The sequence below is a fragment of the Pogona vitticeps genome, chromosome 2 (assembly GCF_051106095.1).
Source record: "Pogona vitticeps strain Pit_001003342236 chromosome 2, PviZW2.1, whole genome shotgun sequence".
NCBI lineage: Eukaryota > Metazoa > Chordata > Lepidosauria > Squamata > Agamidae > Pogona > Pogona vitticeps.
The window spans coordinates 5,441,231-5,465,213 of NC_135784.1; the positions used below are offsets into that span (position 1 = coordinate 5,441,231).

Consider the following 23,983-nt stretch of genomic DNA (forward strand, 5'->3'; position numbering starts at 1 on the left):
GCTATCTCACGAGAAGGGAAGACTCCCTGGAAAAGACCACGATGCTGGGAAAGTGTGAGGGGAAAAAGGAGAAGGGGACGACAGAGGACAAGATAGCTGGAAAGTGTCATCGAAGCTACCAATGTGAATTTGACCCAACTCTGGGAGGCAGTAGAAGACAGGAAAGCCTGGCATGGTCTGGTTAATGGGGTCACAAAGAGTCGACACGACTTAACGACTAAACAAGTGTAGATTTTAATATGTAATTCAATACAGTGGTGCCTCGCTTAACGAGCGCCTCGTATAGTGACAAATCCGCAAAAACTTCACTAAACGGTGAGTTTTCTGCCGATGGCTTTTTTCTTACCGCTTAACGAAGTTTTCACATAGCGAAGGTTAATCCGGAACGGATTAACCTCGCTATGCAAGGCACCACTGTATTTGAATGCATATTTGTTCCTATAAAGTCTTAAATTCATAAAAAAATCTTTTTTTCCTTTCCTCTTCTGTTTAGTCTGGCATGGAGTGGGAGGCCTGCTTGCCCAGCGAGGGGCCTTTTAACATCCCGGTGGTCGTGGGTAGAGGGCGATATGGCGGTGGTACAGTCCCTGCACGTGTTAGTATAACAGTGAACAGATGTCTGAAGGCTGTTCACTGTTCTGAGGCTGTGACCAACCCTCAGTATCGAGGTAGCCAGCTCAGCCAGCCTTCCACTCTAACCCTGGTCCTGTTGAATGCCAGGTCTGTATCCAACAAGCCCCAGGTGATTCAAGATCTTATCCTGGAGGAGGATGCAGACCTGGCATGCATAACCGAGACGTGGCTCAATGGGGAGGGTGGCCCTCCCCTAGCCCTCATCTGCCCAACCGGTTATGATGTCCAGCACCAGGATAGACTGGAAGGACGGGAGGGAGTTGCCATTGTCTACAAATCCAGCTTGGAGGTTACCAGGCGCTCCTCGGTGGTAAGGCCGGGTCTAGAGGCACTTCACGTGTCGATAGGGGCCAGGGATGGAATTGGGATTTTGCTAGGCTACCGGGCCCCCTGCGGCCCAGCCACTTCCCTTCCGGAGCTGGCTGACTTTGTCTCCGTGGCATTGTTGGGATCCCCGAGGCTTCTGGTCTTGGGTGATTTCAACGTGCATGCAGAGGCAGAGGTTACTGGGCCAGCTCTTGAGTTCCTGGAAACCATGGCTTCCTTGAACATGTCCCAACGTCATCGGCCCCACCCACGTGGGTGGCCACACACTGGACCTGTTTTTTTCCACCAATTAGAGTGAGTGTGGTCTGGTGGTGACTGACCTTGTGTCAGTCCCCTTGTCATGGACAGATCACCATCTGGTAAAATGTAACCTCTCAGTGGCTCTCCTCCCTTGCAGGGAGCAGGGACCTATTTTTATGGTCCGCCCTCGAAGGCTACTGGATCCGGATGGATTCCAGGATGCCATGAGAGGGATTACAGCTGACCTGGCTGGCGCTCCTGTCAATGCCCTGCTTGACAGCTGGTCCACTGTTGCCACCAGGGCCATAGACATGATCACGCCCAAACGCCCTCTCCGGCGCAGAACTCGCCCGGCGCCCTGGTTTAACCAGGAGCTTCGAGTGATGAAGCGAATAAGGAGAAGGCTAGAGCGTAGATGGAGGAAGAATCCGACGGATTACAACTGGATAGCTGTTAAGGTCGCAACTAACCTTTACCTTAACAAGGTGAAGGCTGCATGTAGATCATTCTTCGCTAACCGGGTAAGTGAAGCATCCAACCAGCAGGCGGAGCTTTTCCGCATAGTGCGCGACCTATCCGGAGTTGGTCTGGGAGATAGGCCTCCCCCTAGTCTTTCACCGGACCAATTTGCAGCATTTTTAAAATCTAAAGTGGAGGCCATCCGCCGGGAGCTCTCTCCTTTTTTGAACACAGCGAGTCGAGCTGAGATGTCCAGCGCTCCGTCTTGCCCGGTCATTTTCCACTCCTTTCAGCCGGTAACGTCCGATTCTGTAGCCAGGGTGCTTGGCCGTTGTCGGGCCACCACCTCCTCCTTGGACCCTTGCCCGGCCTGGCTAATCAAAGCAGCCAGGCCGAAAACAACTGAACGGGCCACTGCAATAATAAATGGGTGTTTCCTTGAGTGCAGCTTTCCACCTGTCCTCAAGGAGACACTCATTAGGCCTATAAGAAAGAAACATAATTTGGCGGCGGACGAAATTGGCAATTATAGGCCCGTCGCCAATATTTCTTTCATGAGCAAAGTGGTGGAGAGGGTGGTGGCAGATCAGCTTCAGGCACTCCTGGATGAAACAGATGCCCTGGATCCATTCCAGTCACGCTTCAGGCCGCGTCACGGTACAGAGACGGCATTGGTCGCCCTGTATGATGACCTGCTGAGGGAGGCTGACAGGGGCAAAATGTCTCTGTTGGTCCTCCTCGATATTTCGGCGGCCTTTGATACCGTCGACCACGGTATCCTCCTGGGGAGGCTCTCCGAGTTGGGAATCGGTGGCTTGGTGTTAGCCTGTCTCCACTCCTTCTTGGAGGATCGTCCCCAGAGAGTCCAGCTTGGGTAGAGTGTCTCATCCCCGTGGAGCTCCAACTGTGGGGTCCCACAGGGGTTGATTATCTCCCCAATGCTATTTAACATCTATATGAGGCCGCTAGCTGGGTTCATCAGGGGGTGTGGAGCAATGTGTCACCAGTATGCTGATGACACTCAGCTCTACATCTCCTTTTTTCCAACCGCAGGTGATGCCATCCTGTCCCTTCAGCGCTGCCTGGGGACTGTACTGGAATGGATGCAGGAGAACGGTTTGAGGCTGAACCCAGACAAGACGGAAGTTCTGAGGGTGGGGGCCCTGTGGTTGGTCGCTTGGGTGGCTCTCTCTCATTTGGGAGGGCTGCCCTGGCTCCGGCGAGTGGGGTCCGCAGCTTGGGCATACACCTGGACCCAGCACTCACCATGGAAACACAGGTGGTGTCGGTTGTCCGCTCCAACTTTTTCCATCTTTGGCGGATTGCCCGGCTGCGGCCTTACCTCAACACGGGGGCTCGCACTACCTTAGTGCACGCGCTCATAATCTCAAGATTAGACCACTGCAACGCGCTCTACGTGGGGCTGCCTTTGAGGTTGATACGGAAACTTCAGATGGTGCAGAACGCAGCAGCCAGACTCCTTACGGGAGGGAGGAAATACCACCACATTACTCCTATACTGGCCAGATTGCATTGGCTGCCCATTAGTTTCCGTATCGAATTCAAAGTTTTAATGCTCACCTATAAGGTCCTAAATGGTTTGGGACCTCGATACTTGGCGGAACGCCTTCTCCCACCAAGATCTACCCGGATCACCCATGCAAGCCAGGAGGTGAGGCTGAGGAGCCTGACGCCGAGGGAGGCCTGGAGGGAAAAGACTCGAAACCGGGCCTTCTCGGCGGTAGCTCCTCGCCTTTGGAACAATCTCCCTCCTGATATTCGCGCGGCCCCAACGCTGGGTACATTCAAAATCCAACTAAAAACATGGCTTTACATCCAGGCCTTCCCTCCTGTCAGCATTTAATCTAATTTAATTTATTTAATTTAACTTTCTCTCTTATCTGTCTATCATTTATTCCCTGGGCTTTCTTTTTGTCTCCTGAGCACATAGCCTGGGGGGGGCCTAGGGGTGGGACTTCCTGATTTAAAAGAGCGTGTCCCAGGACCCTGGACCCTTTTCCCTAGGAAGCTGGGCTGAGGGCGAAGGCCAGGTCTGTTTGCATGGATGCCTTGCTGAGTTTTTTTTTTCCCCTGGGCTTTCTTTTTGTCTTCTGAGCACATGGCCTGGGGGTGGGGCCTAGGGGTGGGACTTCCTGCTGTAAAAGAGCGTGTCCCAGGGCCCTGGACCCTTTCCCCTAGGAAGCTGGGCTGAGGGCGAAGGCCAGGTCTCTTTGCATGGATGCCTTGCTGAGTTTTTTTTCCCCTGGGCTTTCTTTTTGTCTCCTGAGCACATGGCCTGGGGGTGGGGCCTAGGGGTGGGACTTCCTGATTTAAAAGAGCGTGTCCCAGGACCCTGGACCCTTTCCCCTAGGAAGCTGGGCTGAGGGCGAAGGTCTGTTTGCATGGATGCCTTGCTGAGTTTTTTTCCCCCTGGGCTTTCTTTTTGTCTCCTGAGTACATGGCCTGGGGGCGGGGCCTAGGGGTGGGACTTCCTGATTTAAAAGAGCGTGTCCCAGGAAATTCTCAGATTTTATATCTGGCCTTAATATGGTAAATAGGAAAGCCAATGAGATTTGCATAAGCCGGGTAGTCAGGAAAGTTTTAAGGATCAGATCATACTTTTGCACTATTAAAGAGCAGGCCGGGTAGGTGGGGCCTGTCAGCCATGGAAGGCAGCCCATCTAGGAGAAGGAAAACTCCAATTTCAAACCTTCACTGCCTTGTGGCTATATCCACTCATGGAAAAGGCTTCAGGAGTTAACCTCAAGGCAAAATCCGGAGCTGGAGTCCCGAAGGCAGCATGTGTCGTTCTGCCAACTCCTGCGACATTGCTGGAACCAGTTGTATTGGCTCTTGCCTTTCCATTGGACCATTTCAGCAATGTGGAGAGGGGGGATCTGCTGCTTGGGTAACAGCCTATCCTCCATATTACCTTACCCGGGCTTCATGCTCTGGAGAGGACACTCCTCGATTCAGAGCATGTTACCATAGTCTCTCGAGACTGAAGGATGCCTATGCTATCATTTATTATTTTTAGTATGTTTGTCAATAATGGATGCTCATGGATTTATATTGTTTTAATTGTATATGTTCTGTTGTTAGCCGCTCAGAGTGGTATAAATATACCAGATGGTCGGGATATAAATCAAATAAATAAATAAATAAATAAATAAATAAATAAATAAATAAATAAATAAATAAATAAATAAATAAATAAAATTAAATTTAACATCTTGACAAATTCCCAAAGTATAAATGAACATTTTTTTGCCAGATCAGATAATTTTTCTTGTCTCCCACCATTGATAACATGACTGTGAGATTCTTCAGTAGAAGCCTACTGCTCCAAAGTCATGGCCACAAGGAGGTTCTCTCGGATGTAAACATTCACCAATCCTCTATGGAAGGACACTAGGAAAATTTTGTGACAAAGGAGAAACATTCCAGGTCTTCAAGGAGAAAGCTTAAATTGTCAAGGTAGATATAAGCCACTTGGGGTTCTTGATTTCTATGGCCAGAGACAGCACATGATGGGAAGAATAGCATTTGTCAATAGTGTACTGTGACTGCTACATGTATTTTCTAGAGTATGACAGGATTATGTATAATTAGATTCCAAATTTCTCTGTTCTGGCTTCCCCCTGTATGAGGTGTTTAAAAAAGTTCAGAGGGAGGGTGAAGAACACAATGGTAGGCCAGCCAGATCCTGAATGACACTAGAGATTCTGGATCAGGAGATTGGCTGCTGGCGAAAGCCGGCTGCCTATCTTACAGGCACTGCTGTATGGAAGCAAAGAGAGGGGTCTGGCTTTCAAATGCTCAGCTAAGTCATCTGGCAACCCTCCTCCCTACGGCCGTAAAGGAAGCAAACTGATTTTGCGATAGCATTGAGCCTTGCCCTGTGTTTGGCCAAGGGCCGGAGGGTTCACATATGTGCAGGATTTGAAAAACTGTAATATTTTAGAGAAAAAGGACATGCGTAAAGTGTTCAAAATAAGACTATATATATATATATATACTTTAAGTTATTTGAACTTGTATGTATATATCTATATATACACACACATATATATACATGTATACTTATATAAATCAAAAGGGGAACTTTGATTACATTCATTCGGGGGGAGGATGATTTTGGTAATCTTGAAGATTAAACCAGTGTCCTCTGCAGACTAGAAGCAAGCAGCAGTGAAATCCCCTCACTGCTGCTTGCTTCTAGTCTATGGGAGTTCAGGGGAACTTCTATGGAAGTTGGGGGTTTTTCATGGTTAATTATGATTCAATTAGAAATATGGACAAGAGAATGGAATAGTAAGGCAGGGAAAAGTAGAAAAAAGATTAAAATCAGAGGAAAAGACAGAAAGAAAAGGAACTGTAAATCAAATATGTAAATTATTAATTGTGTAGTGACATGAAACTCACCGTCCAGCAAAGATCCTCCATAGCACGGCCATTTTCACTGCCTGTGCAAGCTGAACAGGGTACACAAGGATTAAAAATGCAATGGCACTATGATTTAGAAAAAGAAGTAATAGGTGAAGAATAGGATAAAATATGGGATCAAAGAATTATGAAGAACATGCCTTTAAGGATAAAAGAAAATTGCTGTAAAGTGATATGAAAGTGGTTTTAATGCCGGTAAAAATGAACATATTAAATAGAAGTGTATCATTACTATGTTGGAGGTGTAAAAAACAGAAGGGGACGTATATACAGTAGTGCCTCGCATTACGACATTAATTCGTTCCAGTGAAATCACTGTAAAATGAAAACGTCGTAATGCGAAATTAAAAAGCCCATAGTAACAGAAGAAGTTAAATACAGCCTAGTTTATATATGTGATTTGCTTCCTGTGATTGACACTGTTATTTTCAACCAATCATTAACCCCATCCTGATAAATAAACTTAATGCATTTGTTAACTGGTGTGTCCTTGAATTAATTGATGTTTAAAAGAAACATCTGGTGGAAGTGTGAGAAGATAGATGCAGCTTGCGTCTTTGTGAGGAACCAGAATATAATATAGGTCACAGAGACGGAGTTGCGTCACAGGTGGTGCCTACCAGTTGGGATCCACTTTGATCCAGTAAAGCCTAAAAACAGAAAGGTTCCCAGAGCATAAAAATATATTTTAGCCAGGGGATTTGAGCTAAAGGAGTGGGTAAACTTCCTAGGGCTTTTTCAAGGTGAAAAAGCTTAGTGGGAAGGCTTCTAAGCTGAGATCGGAGGGCTAAGATACGGAAACCATTTCTGGAGGGAGTTTTACCTCAAGCAGAGAAAGGACAGTTGGTTAGTTTGTCCTGAGCTCGACGGAGACCAAGGACAAGAGAAGCTGAGGTAACTCAAATCAGCAAAAACTAGAATGGGTTAAAGCCGATATTTCTGTTTATTTCTGATGCCTAGAGGCAGGCAGAGAAACTTTGTCTCTTGCTAAAGACCTGGCTGGGAGCCAGAGGTCTAAACACAGTATCTTAGCAGTGGAAGATTGCTGGGGAAGCAACTTTATTGCACAGACTCTATCTCACTGTGAAAAAAAGGAAAGGAAAAAAGTGTACCTTTTAAATTTTGAGGCTTGTTAATTGGAGAAGCAGCCTAAATTACTAAACATGCCTTCCACACGGGGGGAAAAGGCAGCAGAAGAGCATACTGAGATGGCAGTTGGCTCAGATCAAGAAAGAGAAGAAACTGAGGAAGAAATTACCTCAGAGAATGAAATGGAGGCCTCAAGGGAGGAGGACTCTATAGAATTCAAAAAATGGAAACTGGAGCTACAGGCCAGATCTGAGGAAAAACTTGAGCCCCCTAATGAAACATAGGAAGGAATGATGAAATAGCTGATTTGGTAACAAAGAGGAATCCAAATGAAAGTACAGTGGTGCCCCGCATAGCGTCAATAATTCGTTCCAGAAAAATCGTCGCTGTACGGATTCGATGCTATGCAGAACAAAAAAGCCCACAGAAACGCATTAAAATGTGATTAATGCGTTCCTATGGGCTTAAAAACTGACCTTAAGCAAAGGTCCTCCATGGGGCGGCCATTTTAGGTGCCTCTAAAGTGAAGCAAAACAGCGGACGGCCATTTTGGAATCGTCGATCAGCTGTGCGAAAATGGGGGCGTTGCAATGATCGCTTCCGCGCAATCATCGCAAATGCCCCTATTTTCACCCAGCTGATCAGCGGGGCTTCAGGATGATCGGGGGAAAGCGCTTTCCCCATCATCCGGAAGCCCGCATTTTCGTCCAGCTGATTGGCAGGCTTCAGGATGATCGGGGGAAGCGCTTCCCCCCATCATCCGGAAGCCCGCATTTTCACAAAGCTGATCGGTGGGGCTTTGGGATGATCATCTCAAAGCTCCGCTGATCAGCTGTGCGAAAATGGGGCGTTTGCAATGATCACTTGCCCGCGATCATCACAAAGTGATTTTTCCCCATAGGGAACATCGCAATGTGATCACAAAAGCGATCGCAAAATCTTCATCGCTATGCAGATTCGTCGTTAAACGGGGCGCCCATTAAGCAAGGCACCACTGTATATTTAAAAAGGATCAAGAAGCAGATCCAATGTTAGAACAATGCTTTAAGAGGATGAGCAAAGATCCAGTAACCCCTGAGAACGCCGAGAGGTACTTTGAGGAAAAGGCCTTTTATATAGAAAGATATTAATAAACTCCAGGAGGGAATGGGATAACCTTCAAAAACTTCTAATAGTTCCTTCTAAATATAGACAGAAAATAATGGAAAAAGGTCACACAAACACCTTATCTGGACATTTAGGTATTACAGGGACTAAGCGGAGAATATCCCAGAATTACTACTGACCAAAAATGGGAAACGAAATAAAAGAAGTTTGTCAGAATGTGACACATGTCAAAGGAAAAGAAATACAGTGGTGCCCAATAAGATGAGCACTCCATTTAACGATGAAACCGCTTGACGGGGAACATTTTGCAATCACTTTTGCAGTCGCTTTACGATGGTTTCAATGGGGGAATTTTGTTTTGCGATGATCGGTTCCCTGCTTCGGGAACCGATTCTCGCAATGCGACGATTTCCAGCCAGCTGATCAGTGGTTTCAAAATGGCCACTGGGTAAATAAAATGGCTCCCCGCTCTTTTCTGGGATGAATTCCACACTGTACAGGTAGCAAAAATGGCCACGCTATGGAGACTCTTCGCTGGACGGTGAGTTTCCAGCCCATCGGAACGCATTAACCTGGTTTTAATGTGTTTCTATGGGCTTTTAAATTTCGCTTTACGATGTTTTTGTTCTGCAGTGATTTCGCTGGAATGAATTAACTTCGTAATGCGAGGCACCACTGTAGTGACACAAAATTCAATAGGGAGGAAAAGAATAATAGGGATGATTGTAATAATTATATTGAAGATATTAATAATATTTTTAATCAACTGAAACATGAATACACTGAACAACAGAAACAGGAACTAGAGTATGACAGAAAAGCCAAAAACCTTCAAGAAGCAGGAGAAGCCGCTGATTTTAATTCACACATTTGAAATCCAAACTTTTATGAGGTAAAAGTTGGAAGGAAAGCTTGGGATGATACGGAAAGAGATCCCAGAGGACAGTTTAAGAACCAACAGACGGTTGGGGGCCATTTTGTAGGCAAGCCCTCAGATCATAACCAAATCAGAAACAAGGATTGTGAAGGGAAAGGGCAAAAAGCTCCTAGTTATGATCAAAAGAACTTTCGAATTTGCTTTCCTTGTGGGGAGGAGGGCCATTTCTTAGCCCAGTGTAGTAAGAACAGAGAAGTCGAGTCACAAAAGGGAGATTTGCCTAAGCCTAAAGTTGTATACTGTGTACAGCAGGACCAAGATACCACCAAGAGGGAGGAACTGGGTGCCGTGGCAACCCAGGCTAATCATCCTGCACAAAATGAGAACAGAGAACCAGATCAACTTCCAGAGGCTGAAATATTGCATTGTTATTTAATTGGAATGAACCAAGATCTCTTTAAAACTTCTGGTGATAATATTTTTATTAATAACATTAAATTTATGGCTCTGAAGGATTCATGCTCTCAAGTAACCTTATGCCATCCTGACATTGTCCCTCAGGAATGCATTTTGAAAGGGGAAAGCATGACAGTTAAGGGGTTTGGAGCAGCAGCTGTTACTCTGCCAGTCGCTGAAATACCCATCAGACATCAAGGTTGGGAAGGGAAATGGAGATCAGGAGTAGCTGCACAATTGCCAGCGGCAGTTTTAATAAGGATTGACCTCACTGAGCATGTGAAGAGAGTTTTAGTGCAGACTCATTCCCAGAAAGAAAATGAAAGAATAGCTGAGGAAAAAGTCAAAGTTCCTATAGAGATAATGAGAGATACTAATGACCCAGCCTGGAGTAGGAACTGGCAATGCCACTCCAGTATCTTTGCCAAGAACACCCCATGATCAGAAACAAAAGGCTAAAAGATATGACGCTGGAAAATGGGCCCCTCAGGTCGGTAGGCATCTAACATGCTACTGAGGAAGAGCGGAGGACAAGTACAAGTAGCTCCAGTGCTAATGAAGTGGTTGGGCCAAAGCCGAAAGGATGCTCAGCTGTGGACGTGCCTGGAAGTGAAAGGAAAGTCCAATACTGCAAAGAAAAATACTGCATAGGAACCTGGAATGTAAGATCTATGAACCTTGGGAAGCTGGAGGTGGTCAAACAGGAGATGGCAAGAATAAACATCGACATCCTGGGCATCAGTGAACTAAAATGGACAAGAATCGGCGAATTCAGCTCAGATGATTATCATATCTACTATTGTGGGCAAGAATCCCATAGAAGGAATGGAGTAGCCTTCATAGTCAACAAAAGAGTGGGAAAAGCTGTAATGGGATACAATATCAAAAATGATAGATTGATGTCAATACGAATCCAAGGCAGACCTTTCAACATAATAATCCAAGTTTATGCACCAACCACCATTGCTGAGGAGACTGAAATTGAACAATTTTATGAAGATTTACAACACCTTCTAGAACTGACACCAAAGAAAAATGTTCTTCTCATTCTAGGGGACTAGAATGCTAAAGTAGGGAGCCAAGAGATAAAAGGAACAACAAGGAAGTTTGGCCTTGGAGTTCAGAATGAAGCAGGACAAAGGCTAATAGAGTTTTGTCAAGAGAACAAGCTGGTCATCACAAACACTCTTTTCCAACAACACAAGAGGCGACTCTATACATGGAAATAACCAGATGGGCAATATAGAAATCAGATTGATTATACAGTGGTGCCTCGCTTAACGAGTACCTCGCTGAGCGATGAAATCGCTTAGCGATGGCCCCTATGGGGTTTTTTCGCTCTGCGAAGATCGCTAAGCGATTCGCTTAGCGATCTTCGCAAAACGAAGCCGGGGAGAACAGCTGATCGGCGGTTCCAAAATGGCCGCCGGAAGGTCCGCGCCGCATTTTCGCGCCCTGCCCTCGCTTAACGAGGGCGCGAAAATAGCGGCGCTATGAAGAAACATCGCTGAACGGTGAGTTTTCAAGCCATAGGAATGCATTGAACAAAGTTCAATGCGTTTCTATGGCTTTTTTATTCCGTTTAGCGATGTTTCGCTATAGCGAAGGTTAATCCGGAACAGATTAACCTCGCTATGCGAGGCACCACTGTATTCTCTGCAGCCAAAGATGGAGAAGCTCTATACAGTCAGCAAAAACAAGACCTGGAGCTGACTGCGGCTCTGATCATCAGCTTCTCATAGCAAAATTCAAGCTTAGACTGAAGAGAGTAGGAAAAACCACTGGGTCACTCAGGTATAATCTAAACCAAATCCCTTATGAATACACAGTGGAAGTAAAGAACAGATTTAAGGAACTCGATTTGGTGAACAGAGTGCCAGAAGAACTTTGGATAGAGGCTCGCAACCTTGTCCAGGAGGCAGCAACAAAAACCATCCCAAAGAAAAGGAAATGCAAGAAAGCAAAGTGGCTGTCCCATGAGGCCTTAGAAATAGCAGAGAGGAGAAGGGAAAGAAAATGCAAGGTAGATAGGGAAAGTTACAGAAAGTTGAATGCAGAGTCCCAAAGAATAGCAAGGAGAGACAAGAGGGCCTTCTTAAATGAACAATGCAAAGAAATAGAGGAAAATAACAGAAAAGGAGAAGCCAGAGATCTGTTTAGGAAAACTGTAGATATTAGAGGAACATTTTGCACAAAAATGGACATGATAAAGGACAAAAATGGGAGGGACATAATAGAACCAAAAGACGTCAAGAAGAGGTGGCACGTATACACAGAGGAATTATATCAGAAAGATTTGGATATCCCGTACAACCCAGACAATGTTGTTGCTGACCTTGAGCCAGACATCCTGGAGAGTGAAGTCAAGTGGGCCTTAGAAAGCCTGGCTAACAACAAGGCCAGTGGAGGTGATGGCATTCCAGTTGAACTATTTGAAATCTTGAAAGATGATGCTGTTAAGGTACAGTGGGGTCTTGACTTGAGAACTTAATCCGTATTGGAAGGCGGTTCTCAAGTCAAAAAGTTCGCAGGTCAAATCTGCATTTCCCATAGGAATGCATTGAAAACCATTTGATCCGTATCTGCTCTTTTCCGTCCATAGAAACTAATGGGAAGCTGTTATTCCGCCTTCGACCACTAGAGGGGGATATTTTGTTTCTTTTTTTCTTAGGTCAATAAAGGTTCAGGGAAGGCAGGGAAAATACAGTCCAGGCAGTAGTGTACCAGGCAGTCTGAAGACTGTCTCCCAATCCACTCTCTAAACGCTGAGAGGAGTGAGGAAGCAGACAGGCATCCTTTTCACTGGCCAACAGTTAATCGAAAGCTCAAATTTTGCACTTTCCCTGCCTCCCACGTGGGTTTTTTTCAGTTCGTAACTCAAATCTAAGTATGTAAGTCAAGTCATTATTTTCCTATGAGAGCGATTCGTAAGTCAAAATGTTCGTAACTCAGGCCGTTCGTAAGTCAAGACCCCAAAGTACTACATTCAATATGCCAGCAAGTTTGGAAAACCCAACAGTGGCCAGAGGATTGGAAAACATCAGTCTACATCCCAATCCCAAAGAAAGGCAGTGCCAAAGAATGCTCCAACTACCGTACAATTGCACTCATTTCACACGCTAGCAAGGTTATGCTCAAAATTCTGCAAGGTAGGCTTCAGCAGTATGTGGACCAAGAACTCCCAGAAGTACAAGCTGGATTCTGAAGAGGCAGAGGAACTCGAGACCAAATTGCTAACTTGCGCTGGATTATGGAGAAAGCCAGAGAGCTCCAGAAAAATATCTACTTCTGCTTCATTGACTATGCAAAAGCCTTTGACTGTGTGGACCACAGCAAACTATGGCAAGTTCTTAAAGAAATGGGAGTGCCTGACCACCTGATCTATCTCCTGAGAAACCTATATGTGGGACAGGAAGCAACAGTTAGAACTGGCTATGGAACAACTGACTGGTTCAAAATTGGGAAAGGAGTACGACAAGGCTGTATATTGTCCCCCAGCTTATTTAACATATGCAGAATACATCATGTGGAAGGCTGGACTGGATGAATCCCAAGCCGGAATTAAGATTGCCGGAAGAAATATCAACAACCTCCGATATGCAGATGATACCACTCTGATAGCAGAAAGTGAGGAAGAATTAAAGAACCTTGTAATGAGGGTGAAAGAGGAGAGTGCAAAAACCGGTGTGAAACTCAACATCAAAAAAACTAAGATCATGGCCACTGGTCCCATCACCGGGAAGACACGGAGGCAGTGACAGATTTTATTTTCCTGGGCTCCATGATCACTGCAGATGGAGACAGCAGCCATGAAATTAAAAGATGCCTGCTTCTTAGGAGGAAAGCAATGACAAATCTTGACAGCATCTTAAAAAGCAGAGATATCACATTGCCAACAAAAGTCCGAATAGTCAAAGCTATGGTTTTTCCTGTAGTGATGTATGGAAGTGAGAGCTGGACCATAAAGAAAGCAGACCTCCGAAGAATTGATGCCTTTGAATTGTGGTGCTAGAGGAGGCTCTTGAGAATCCCCTGGACTGCAAGGAGAACAAACCTATCAATTCTAAAGGAAATCAACCCTGAGTGCTCACTGGAAGGACAGATCCTGAAGCTGAGGCTCCAGTACTTTGGCCATCTCATGAGAAGAAAAGACTCCTTGGAAAAAACCTTGATGTTAGGAAAGTGTGACGGCAAGAGGAGAAGGGGGCGACCAAGGATGAGATGGCTGGACAGTGTCATTGAAGCAACCAACATGAATTTGACACAACTCCGGGAGGCAGTGGAAGATAGGAGGGCCTGGCGTGCTCTGGTCCATGGGGTCATGAAGAGTCGGACACAACTAAATGACTACACAAACAAACAAACAATGACCCAGCTGAGCTAAGACATTTTAGAAATCCCCAAGACAATACATTTACACAGGAACAAAAAGTGGATTGTACGCTGCAACATTGCTGTGAAAAACTTATTGAAGAACCATTAACCCCTGAAAAACCTGAAAGGTACCTGATAGATAAGGACCTATTACACAGAAAGATCTTAGTGAATCCCAGGAGGGGAGGGGAAAACCTTCAGAAACAATTAGTGACTTCTATAAATTTACATGGACAGCAAAAGAAACAAGAAATCTGGTTTGACAAGAACGCCAGAGAAAGAACAACTCTCCCCAATGTCCCCTCCATGCAAGGTATCTGGGTGGGGGACCGGTGCTCCTGCTGGGTTTTCCTGTGAGGAGACCCCACCTCTCCCCTGCATCCTACCTCCACCCCTCAGTGCAAAACAGGAGAGGAAAGTCACTGGGCTCTTCCCTGAGTTTCACCTTCTCTCACTCAAGTTTCAAGGGGCTCTATTGGTAAAACCTTGGGAAGGTCTAAGGCTTCCGGAGAGTCGCTCCACACCCAGATCACCAACATCCTCCCCATTCTAGGAAATCAGGTTGGAAGTGTGCCCTGCGGCGTGAAGGGGAGTGGAGACCATTTGGGGCAGACCCGGGCTCCTGCTTCCAGATGCACCTCTTCAAATCCAGAAAATGGGAGGGAAATGTGGCACCAGGTGAGGGGAAGAGCATCACAAAAGACCATTACAAAGCAAAGCAAAAAGCGTGCTGTTTATATTCCACTCCATAGTGCTTCAAGCAGTCTCTGGGCAGTTTTCAAGTTAATTATGCAGGCTACACATTGCTTCCCCCCCCCAGCAAGCTAAGTACTCATTTTACCGACCTCAAGGGATAGAAGGCTGAGTCAAACTTGAGCCAGCTACTGGGATTGAACCCTCGGTTGCCAGCACAGTTTTGGCTCAAGTACAGTGATTTAACCACTGGGCACCCCCACTGGGGACTGTCTGCTGCACCCCAGAGACCCCAGGTGGAGAAAGTTTGGTGAGAGGCACACCCCCAGGCTCATCCCACCAAGTCTCTGGTGATGCAAACCGGATGGGCCAGATTGCCCAGGATCAGGTCCCAGATGGCAGTTGTTTTTCACCCTTGACTGACCTGGGGTTTGGCAGCAAGAGTTTCAACCCAGAGGGTTGTTCACCCAGGCTATCTGACCTCTTTAAGTTTGGGGATGGCTTAGAGACAACCTATATCCTTTCCCCTCCCCCTTCTCTCCTGCTTGGGGTGGTGAGTGCTTTTGCCCCACCAGATCTCCCCTTGCCCTGAACAAGTCCTAGTACAGTGGTGCCCTGCATAGCGATGATAATCCGTTCCAGGAAAATCGTCGCTATCTGGAATCGTCGCTATACAGAACGAAAAACCCCATAGGAACTCATTAAACCCCATTTAATGCGTTCCCATGGGGATAAAACTCACCGCTATGCGGAAATCCTCCATCCGGCCGCCATTTTCACTGCCCGGTAAGCAAGGAAAGGGTGTGAAAATGCTGTGGGTGGCAATTTTTTCCGGCAGCCATTTTGGAACCACCAATCAGCTGTTTTTTAAACATCACAATGTGAAAATCGGTAAGCGAAACTTTTCCTGATTTCCAAAGGAGGGAGGGAGAGAGAGATGGAGATGTATCTCCACATGACATGATGGCTACAAAGCCACACACTATTAAGAAGTACAGTGGTGCCTCGCTTAATGAGTGCACCGTTTAACGATGAATTCGCATAGTGATCCGTTTTTTGGGATCGCTAATGCGATAGCATTGCAATGTTTTATATGGTAAAACATCGCATTGCGACGATCGGTGTTTCAATAGCTGATCGGCAGTTCCAAAATGGCCGCTTAGTTTTATTTTATTCAAGCACTATCTGGTGACTCAAGCCATTTATATAATATATCCCATCATTCAGTTGCCTTTTGAATTGGAGAGTCTTTCAACACTTCTGATAGAATATCCGTTTCAGCCGCTTCCCTTATCTTCTCAATTAGCTCCTCTTGTCTTGATATCTCAGATTTCTTCCAGTTCTTAGCATAAAGAATTCTGGCTGCTTCATCTTTTGAAAGGATGCTGACAAACTAGAACAGGTTCAGAGAAAGGCAAGAAGGATGATTAAGGGACTGGAAACCAAGCCCAATGAGGAGAGACTGCAAGAACTGGGCATGTTTAGCCTTGAGAAAAGAAGACTGAGGGGAGATCTGACAGCAGTTTTTGAAGACTTGAAAGGCATTCTTGAAAGAGAAGGGGTAGGATCTGTTCTTAATCATCCCAAAATGCACAAAACATAATAGAGAAACCCTCGTTTTGATTGAATATTAGGGAAAAAAACTCTTAAATAATGGAGCAGCCTGATTATGAAATCAATGATCTCAGGAAGCGGTGTGAAAATTAAGATGACCAGATTGCTAATATATGTTAATTGTGATTCCTGGAGAGGGGGTATCAATGAACCTATAGTATTACAGAATCTTAGAAAAGTGAAGTTGGAAGGGGCCTACACGGCCATCATGTCCAACCCCCAGTTCAACACAGGAATACAATGTAAGCATATCTACAAGTTTTTCTTGAGTACAATGTTGGAGCACTCACAAACTCCCGAAGTGTAAATGGTTCCACTGTTGTATTGCTCTATAGGCCTCTTCCAACTAAATTCTTCTATGATTCTATTATTCAGAATAGCTGAACCATTTCTGCGTGTTCTAAATTTGTTCTGTGCTATTTTCATTTTTTTCTTTAATCAGATTACATACCAGGACAACCAGAATTCTGTTTCTTCTGCTATTTGGACAGGGACAAGAACCAAGTGTGAAGCAGGAAAAGAACACTGAAAATGAGATAGAAAGACAGAATGGAAGCCAACCAATGACAAGAAAGAGTACATCTAAAAATTTCAAAGAGTGCTAATTTTTACAAACTGCTGATGATTGGGAAAACATCAAGGAAAGGGAAGGAGAAGGTGCATCACGGGTAGAAAAGCATTCAAATGAACTTCTGATATCAATAGACATGGCTAGGTCTACCCAAAAGAAAAATTAAATCAATGAATGGAGCATATAAAGACCATAAATATGAACAGTAATTTATCAGGTGAAGAACTCATCAGAGGGGTGAAGCAGTATAAATGCTTCCCATGTGGAAAGAGCTTGAGCCAAAGGAGTACACTGAGTTCACATCAAGGAACCCATTCAGAGGAGAAACCATATAAATGCATGGAATGTGGAAAGAGCTTCAATCGGAGTGATAACCTTAGATCACATCAAATAACTCACACAGGGGAGAAACCATACAAATGCATGGAATGTGGAAAAAGCTTTAGTCAGAGTGGTAAACTTAGGTTACATCAAAGAACTCACACAGGAGAGAAACCATATAAATGCATGGAATGTGGAAAGAGCTTCAGTCAGAGAGGTGTCCTTAGGTCACATCAAAGAACTCACACAGGGGAGAAACCATATAAATGCATGGAATGTGGAAAGAGCTTCATTCAGAGTGGTGTCCTTAGGTCACATCAAAGAACTCACACAGGGGAGAGACCGTATAAGTGCATGGAATGCGGAATGAGCTTCAGTAGGAGGGATAGTCTTAGGTCACATCAAAAAATTCACACAGAGGAGAAACCATATAAATGCATGGAATGTGGAAAATGTTTCAAGAGTAGTGGTGAACTTAAGTCACATGAAAGAACTCACACAGGGGAGAAACCATATAAATGCGTAGAATGTGGAAAGAGCTTCAGTCAGAGTGGTGACCTTAGGTCACATCAAAGGATTCACTCTGGGGAGAAACCATATAAATGCATTGAATGTGGAAAGAGCTTCAGTAGGAGCAATACCCTTAGGTCACATCAAAGAAGTCACATAGAGGAGAAACCCTATAAATACATGGAATGTGGAAAGAGTTTCAATAGTAATGATTGTCTAAATACACATCAAAGAACCCATACAGGAGAGGAACCATATAAATGCATGGAATGTGGAAAGAGCTTCAATCGGAGTGATAGCCTTAGGTTACATCAAAGAACTCACACAGGGGAGAAACCGCATAAATGCATGGAATGTGGAAAGAGCTTCAGTCGGAGTGGTATCCTTAGGTCACATCAAAGGATTCACTCTGGGGAGAAACCATATAAATGCATGGAATGTGGAATGAGCTTCAGTAGGAGCGATACCCTTAGGTCACATCAAAGAACTCACACAGGGGAGGAACCCTACAAATGCATGGAATGTGGAAAGAGTTTCAGTCGTAATGATCGTCTAAATGCACATCAAAGAACCCATACAGGAGAGGAACCATATATATGCGTGGAATGTGGAAAGAGCTTCAGTCAGAGTGATAGCCTTAGGTCACATCAAAGAACTCACACAGGGGAAAAACCATATAAATGCATAGAATGTGGAAAGAGCTTCAGTCAGAGTGGTAAACTTAGGTTACATCAAAGGACTCATACAGGGGAGAAACCATATAAATGCATAGAATGTGGAAAGAGCTTCAGTCAGAGTGGTGTCCTTAGGTCACATCAAAGAACTCACATAGAAGACTTCTGGCTTGACGCAGCGACAAGACAGCAGCAGGAGGACAGAGCTCTGTCCCCTGGGCTGAAATTCTGACCTGCTTGGGACACCATAGAGTGGCGGAACCACCCTGGAGGGGTGATGAACGGGGGGGGAGCCTGTTGATCACGGGGGGGCGGCCACCCCGTTCGATCCAGGAAACTCCCTAATTTTCCAACAGGCAGAAACAAGCAATCTTTGCTTGCGAGTCGTAGGCAGCTGACTAATAAGAACAACAATCAAGCGATACAACATCAACGTTACTACGGGTGCAATAACTAATTGCTTCTGATTACCCCTGGACAATACAATTCCTATATATAGGAAAAAGAACCTTCTATCACTCTCATGAATTATTAGCGGCAGATAATCTGGAGAGAGGATAGCTGATATGGAAAAATATTATGAAGATTAATTGGAATTAACTACTATACTCATTCAAATACAGTGGTGCCTTGTATAACGAGTGCCCCGTTTAACGACAAATCCGCATACCGATGCGGATTTTGCGATCGGAAAAGTGATCGCAAACCGAAGTTGCCTATGGGGAAAAATCGCTTTGCGATGTTTTCCCCATAGGCACCATTTTCCCCCAGCTGAGCAGCGGGAGCCTCCCAAGGAGCGCTCCCGCAGCTCAGCTGGGGGAAAATGGCTGCAGTGGCCTCGGAAGGACCCTTCTGAAGGGTCCTTCAGAGGCCACCGCCGGGATTCCCCTTCCCCGCGGTCGCCTTCCCCGGCCATGGTTGGACTGTCAGGAGTCCGACCATGCCTGGGGTAGTCGGGCGCGGGTGGGATCCAAGCCGCGGGGAGGGGGGTGGAAGGCATGGCCGGGCTCTTTGGCAACTGCCGAGGCTCGGATCCAAGCCTCGGCGGTTGCCGAAGAGCCCATCCATGCCTCCGATCCTCTCCCCACGGCTTGGATCCCAGCCATGGGGGGAGGGTTGGAAGCATAGCCGGACTTCAGCTGGCTAAGAGGCCAGCGATCGGGCAGGAGGAGGTGGGAAGTTTCCCCCAACCCCTCCCGAGTGAATGCTGGGTTTTCAGCCAGCTAAGAGGCCGGTGATCAGGCAGGAGGTGGTGGGGGAATCTTTCCACCTCCTCCTGCCTGATCGCCGGCCTCTTAGCCGGCTGAAGTCCAGCTATGCCTCCGATCCTCTCCCCACGGCTTGGATCCAAGCCGCGGGAGGAGGTGGAAGGCATGGCCGGGCTCTTCGGCAACTGCCGAGGCTCGGATCCAAGCATCGGAGGCTGCCGAAGAGCGCATCCATGCCTCCGATCCTCTCCCCATGGCTTGGATCCCAGCCGTGGGGGAAGGGTGGAAGGCATGGCCGGGCTCTTCGGCAACTGCCGAGGCTCGGATCCCCCCGCTCTCCCACTCTCCCCCCGCGGCTTGGATCCAACCCGCGGGGGCTAGCCCTGCCATGGCTGGACTCCCAAGAGTCCAGCCATGGCACGGCTAGCCCCCGCGGGTCCGATCCAAGCTGTGGGGGGAAGGTGGGGAGATCGGATGCCTGTCAGGCATCCTGGGCTCGGATCCCGCCCGCCGCCGGTTACCCAGGCCTTGGGTAACTGGCAGCGGGTGGCATCCGAGCCCGGGATGCCTGAAAAACATGCGGATACCCCCGCTCTCCCACCCTCCCCCGCAGCTTGGATCGGACCCGTGGGGGCTAGCCCTGCCATGGCTGGACTCCCAAGAGTCCAGCCATGCCCGGAGTAGCCCCCACGGGTCAGATCCAAGCCGGATCCAAGCCGCGGGGGGAAGGTGGGGAGACCCGATGCCTGTCAGGCATCCTGGGCTTGGCAGCGCGGGGCCGCAGGGACAGGGTGGAGGGGTCCCGAAGTTTTCCAGGCTTTTGCCTGGAAACCTTTGGGATCCCCCTCCACCCTCTCCCCTTCGCTGGCAGCCACCCCTCGCTGCTTTCCGCAGCCTGGATCGGGCTCCTGGGAGTCCGATCTCGGCTAGGAAAGGCAGCACGGGTTGGCGGGGACAGGGAGGAGGGGTCCCGAAGCCTTCGGGATCCCCCCTCCCCCCTGTCCCCTTCGCTGGCAACCACCCCTCACTGCTTTCCGCAGCCTGGATCGGGCTCCTGGGAGTCTGATCTTGGCTAGGAAAGGCAGCACGGGGCGGCGGGGACAGGGAAGAGGGGTCCCGAAGCCTTCGGGATCCCCCCTCCACCCTGTCCCCTTCGCTGGCAGCCACCCCTCGATGCTTTCCCCAGCCTGGATCGGGCTCCTGGGAGTCCGATCTCGGCTAGGAAAGGCAGCACGGGTCGGCGGGGACAGGGAGGAGGGGTCCCGAAGCCTTCGGGATCCCCCCTCCACCCTGTCCCCTTCGCTGGCAACCACCCCTCACTGCTTTCCGCAGCCTGGATCGGGCTCCTGGGAGTCCGATCTTGGCTAGGAAAGGCAGCACGGGGCGGCGGGGACAGGGAAGAGGGGTCCCGAAGCCTTCGGGATCCCCCCTCCACCCTGTCCCCTTCGCTGGCAGCCACCCCTCGCTGCTTTCCCCAGCCTGGATCGGGCTCCTGGGAGTCCGATCTCGGCTAGGAAAGGCAGCGCGAGGCCGCGGGCACAGGGAGGAGGGGTCCCGAAGCCTTCGGGATCCCCCCTCCACCCTGTCCCCTTCGCTGGCAGCCACCCCTCGCTGCTTTCCCCAGCCTGGATCGGGCTCCTGGGAGTCCGATCTCGGCTAGGAAAGGCAGCGCGGTGTGGCGGGGACAGGGAGGAGGGGTCCCGAAGCCTTCGGGATCCCCCCTCCACCCTGTCCCCTTCGCTGGCAGCCACCCCTCACTGCTTTCCCCAGCCTGGATCGGGCTCCTGGGAGTCCGATCTCGGCTAGGAAAGGCAGCGCGGGGCGGCGGGGACAGGGAGGCGGGGTCCCGAAGGCTTCAGGATCCCCCCTCCACCCTGTCCCCTTCGCTGGCAGCCACCTCTCGCTGATTTCCCCAGCCTGGATCTGGCTCCTGGGAGTCCGATCTCGGCTGGGAAAGGCAGCGTGGGGCGGCGGTGACAGGGAAGAGAGTTCCCGAAGGCTTCCAGGCTTTTGCCTGGAAGCCTTCTGGATCCCCCACCCACCCTGTCCCTGCCAGTTTTTAGTCCATTGGAATGCATTAACCAGGTTTTAATGCGTTTCAATTGGCTTTTTAATTTCGCTTTACGATGTTTCCGTATAGCGACGTTAATCCTGGAATGGATTAACATCGCTATACGGGCACCACTGTACATTTAAATACTTTAAGAACATCATAATTTGGGAGTTTTCTCATAAGTTATTACCAGACAAGCGTCGATTCATGTTCCGACTCTTGTTTTGTCTACCTGAACTCTTTTGGCATAATGCCTAGAAACGCTGACCTTGAACATTCCTGTTCATTTCTCTTTGATTTTTTTAATGCCCGGCTGGATAAAATTAACCCTAAAGTGGATTTTTCTTTAAACTGCACCTTGGCCCAAAGTAAACCTTTTGGAACTATTTCCAGAGACTTGGAATTTCAGTTTTTGTCGATGCAGAAATGTGGAAATTAGGCTACCAGGACATGGCTACAAACACAGAATTGAACTGTAAGACTTGGTGCTTCTGAATTTTGGTCCAGGCCTATTTAGCCAAACTGACTAGCTGGCATAAACCCGTGGAAATTAGGCCATCTGGCTGCGGATACAACTGTTGCATTCTACATTGAATTGGACTGTGAGACCTGGGGGCCTTGAACTTTAGCTTAAGCTGGTGGGCATCTGGAACAGAATGGCACAAGGACAATTTTGGGAGGAAACAAAATCTGCTCTTCAGACAATACTAGAGATAGTGAGATCCCACTATCAAGAGGCAAAATTATCCAGTCAACATCGGGAAAATTATAGTCAACAACCAATTGGGAACAACGAAGAAGGAAATGTGCCAGATGATGTATACCAATCAAAAGAGGAGCCGGAAGAAACTAACCTAAAAGAAACCTCAATTTTGGACCAGAGGAGAGTACTAAGGGAAGACAAGGGGACAAAAATAGTAAAATTAACCTAAAAAAAGCCTGGAAAACCCATCGAAGATAGACCAAGTGCTTAAAGAGCTAGTGGACATAAAACAAAATAGTTTCAGAGGGCATGAAAGATGGCATAATGCTCAGAGATATAAGAACACAAAATGAAAATAGGGAGAGGAGAGAGGGAATTACTTAGAAAGATGAAAGGGAAAAATGAAAAGGGGCCCTTTAATGTTGGAAAACATGTATATATTTAACAGCGAGAATTGTAAAAGGGTATACTGTGTTCTTTATATTAAAAAGTAGAACTAAATTGAAACAAGGGAGCCCTAATCAGGATAAAGATGTAATACGGTGGTCTTTCATTCTAGGTAAACTAAAGTAGATATAAAGCTGGAGTATGGACCTGGAACTACCTTTAATAAGAATGCTATTAGAAGACTTGAGAATATTGTATATTATGAAAGTAGTGTTATAATAGCCATACTATATATCAAAATATGTATACGAATGGTTTGAATGTTTGAAAGATGTTTGGAATTTGGGGGATAATTGGGAAGACACTGAGATGTTAAAAACAAATAACTGTAAGCAAAGAACTCACATAGAAGAGAAACCCTATAAATTCATGGAATGTGGAAAGAGTTTCAATTGTAATGATCATCTGAATACACATTCAGTAAGTACCCCTCCACTTTCCCTCTCCTTTCACTGCTACTCATCTCCCTGATACACTATTTTTACCGATCGTGCGCCTACCAGAGGTGTGATTACCTTTCAGCAACCTTCCAGAACCTGCACAACCTGCTTACTTCTACTCAGACCTCTGCCCACAGCCTTGCTTGACGTTGAAGGTTTTGTGATTGCAAAAGCAATCGCAAAACGATGTTTCCTATGGGGGATTTCGCTTTGCGATGATTGGTTCCCTGCTTCAGGAACCGATCATTGCAAAGCAACGATTTTTGGCCAGCTTATTGGTGCTTTCAAATGGCCACGGGGTAAAAAACATGGCTCCCCACTCTTTTCTGGGATGGATTTCTCATTACATAGGCAGCGAAAATGGCCGCGGTATGGAGGATCTTCGCTGGACGGTGAGTTTCAAGCCCATAGGCAATCTGGTTTTAATGTGTTTCTATGGGCTTTTTAATTTCAAATTACGACGTTTTCGTTCTACTGCGATTTAACTGGAACAAATTAATGTTGTAATGCGAAGCACCACTGTATTAAACCTCCTCACTCATCTGTCACATGCCTATCTTTCTCCTGCTCTTGACCATCTCTGCTCTTCTTTCTTGATGTCCCCTCTTTTTCATTCCTATTGACAGTCACTCCTTTTTTTATCAGAGTGCTAAACAACTCCATAAGCAATTTTCTATTCCGCTTTCTAAAGCTCGAGACATTGTCTCCTCCTGCTCTTCCTCTTCTATGTCTCTCATTTCT

At 46.9% G+C, this 23,983-nt stretch overlaps 1 protein-coding gene across 12 annotated transcripts in view; it reads left to right on the forward strand.

Annotated features, from left to right (window-relative positions):
• The window catches only part of LOC110070617 (uncharacterized), a 159,963-nt gene that overhangs the window by 11,650 nt on the left and 124,330 nt on the right, over nt 1–23,983 (forward strand). For 2 of the 12 annotated variants that reach the window (XM_072987640.2, XM_072987641.2), the window contains exon 3: nt 16,758–23,185. The exons of 4 other annotated variants lie outside the window; for them this stretch is intronic. In XM_072987640.2, coding sequence (XP_072843741.2) covers nt 17,061–18,623 — 1,563 coding nt within the window. In that variant the 5' untranslated portion in view covers nt 16,758–17,060 and the 3' untranslated portion in view covers nt 18,624–23,185. 6 more of the 12 variants (XM_072987648.2, XM_072987649.2, XM_072987647.2 and 3 more) reach the window with 5 other exon arrangements.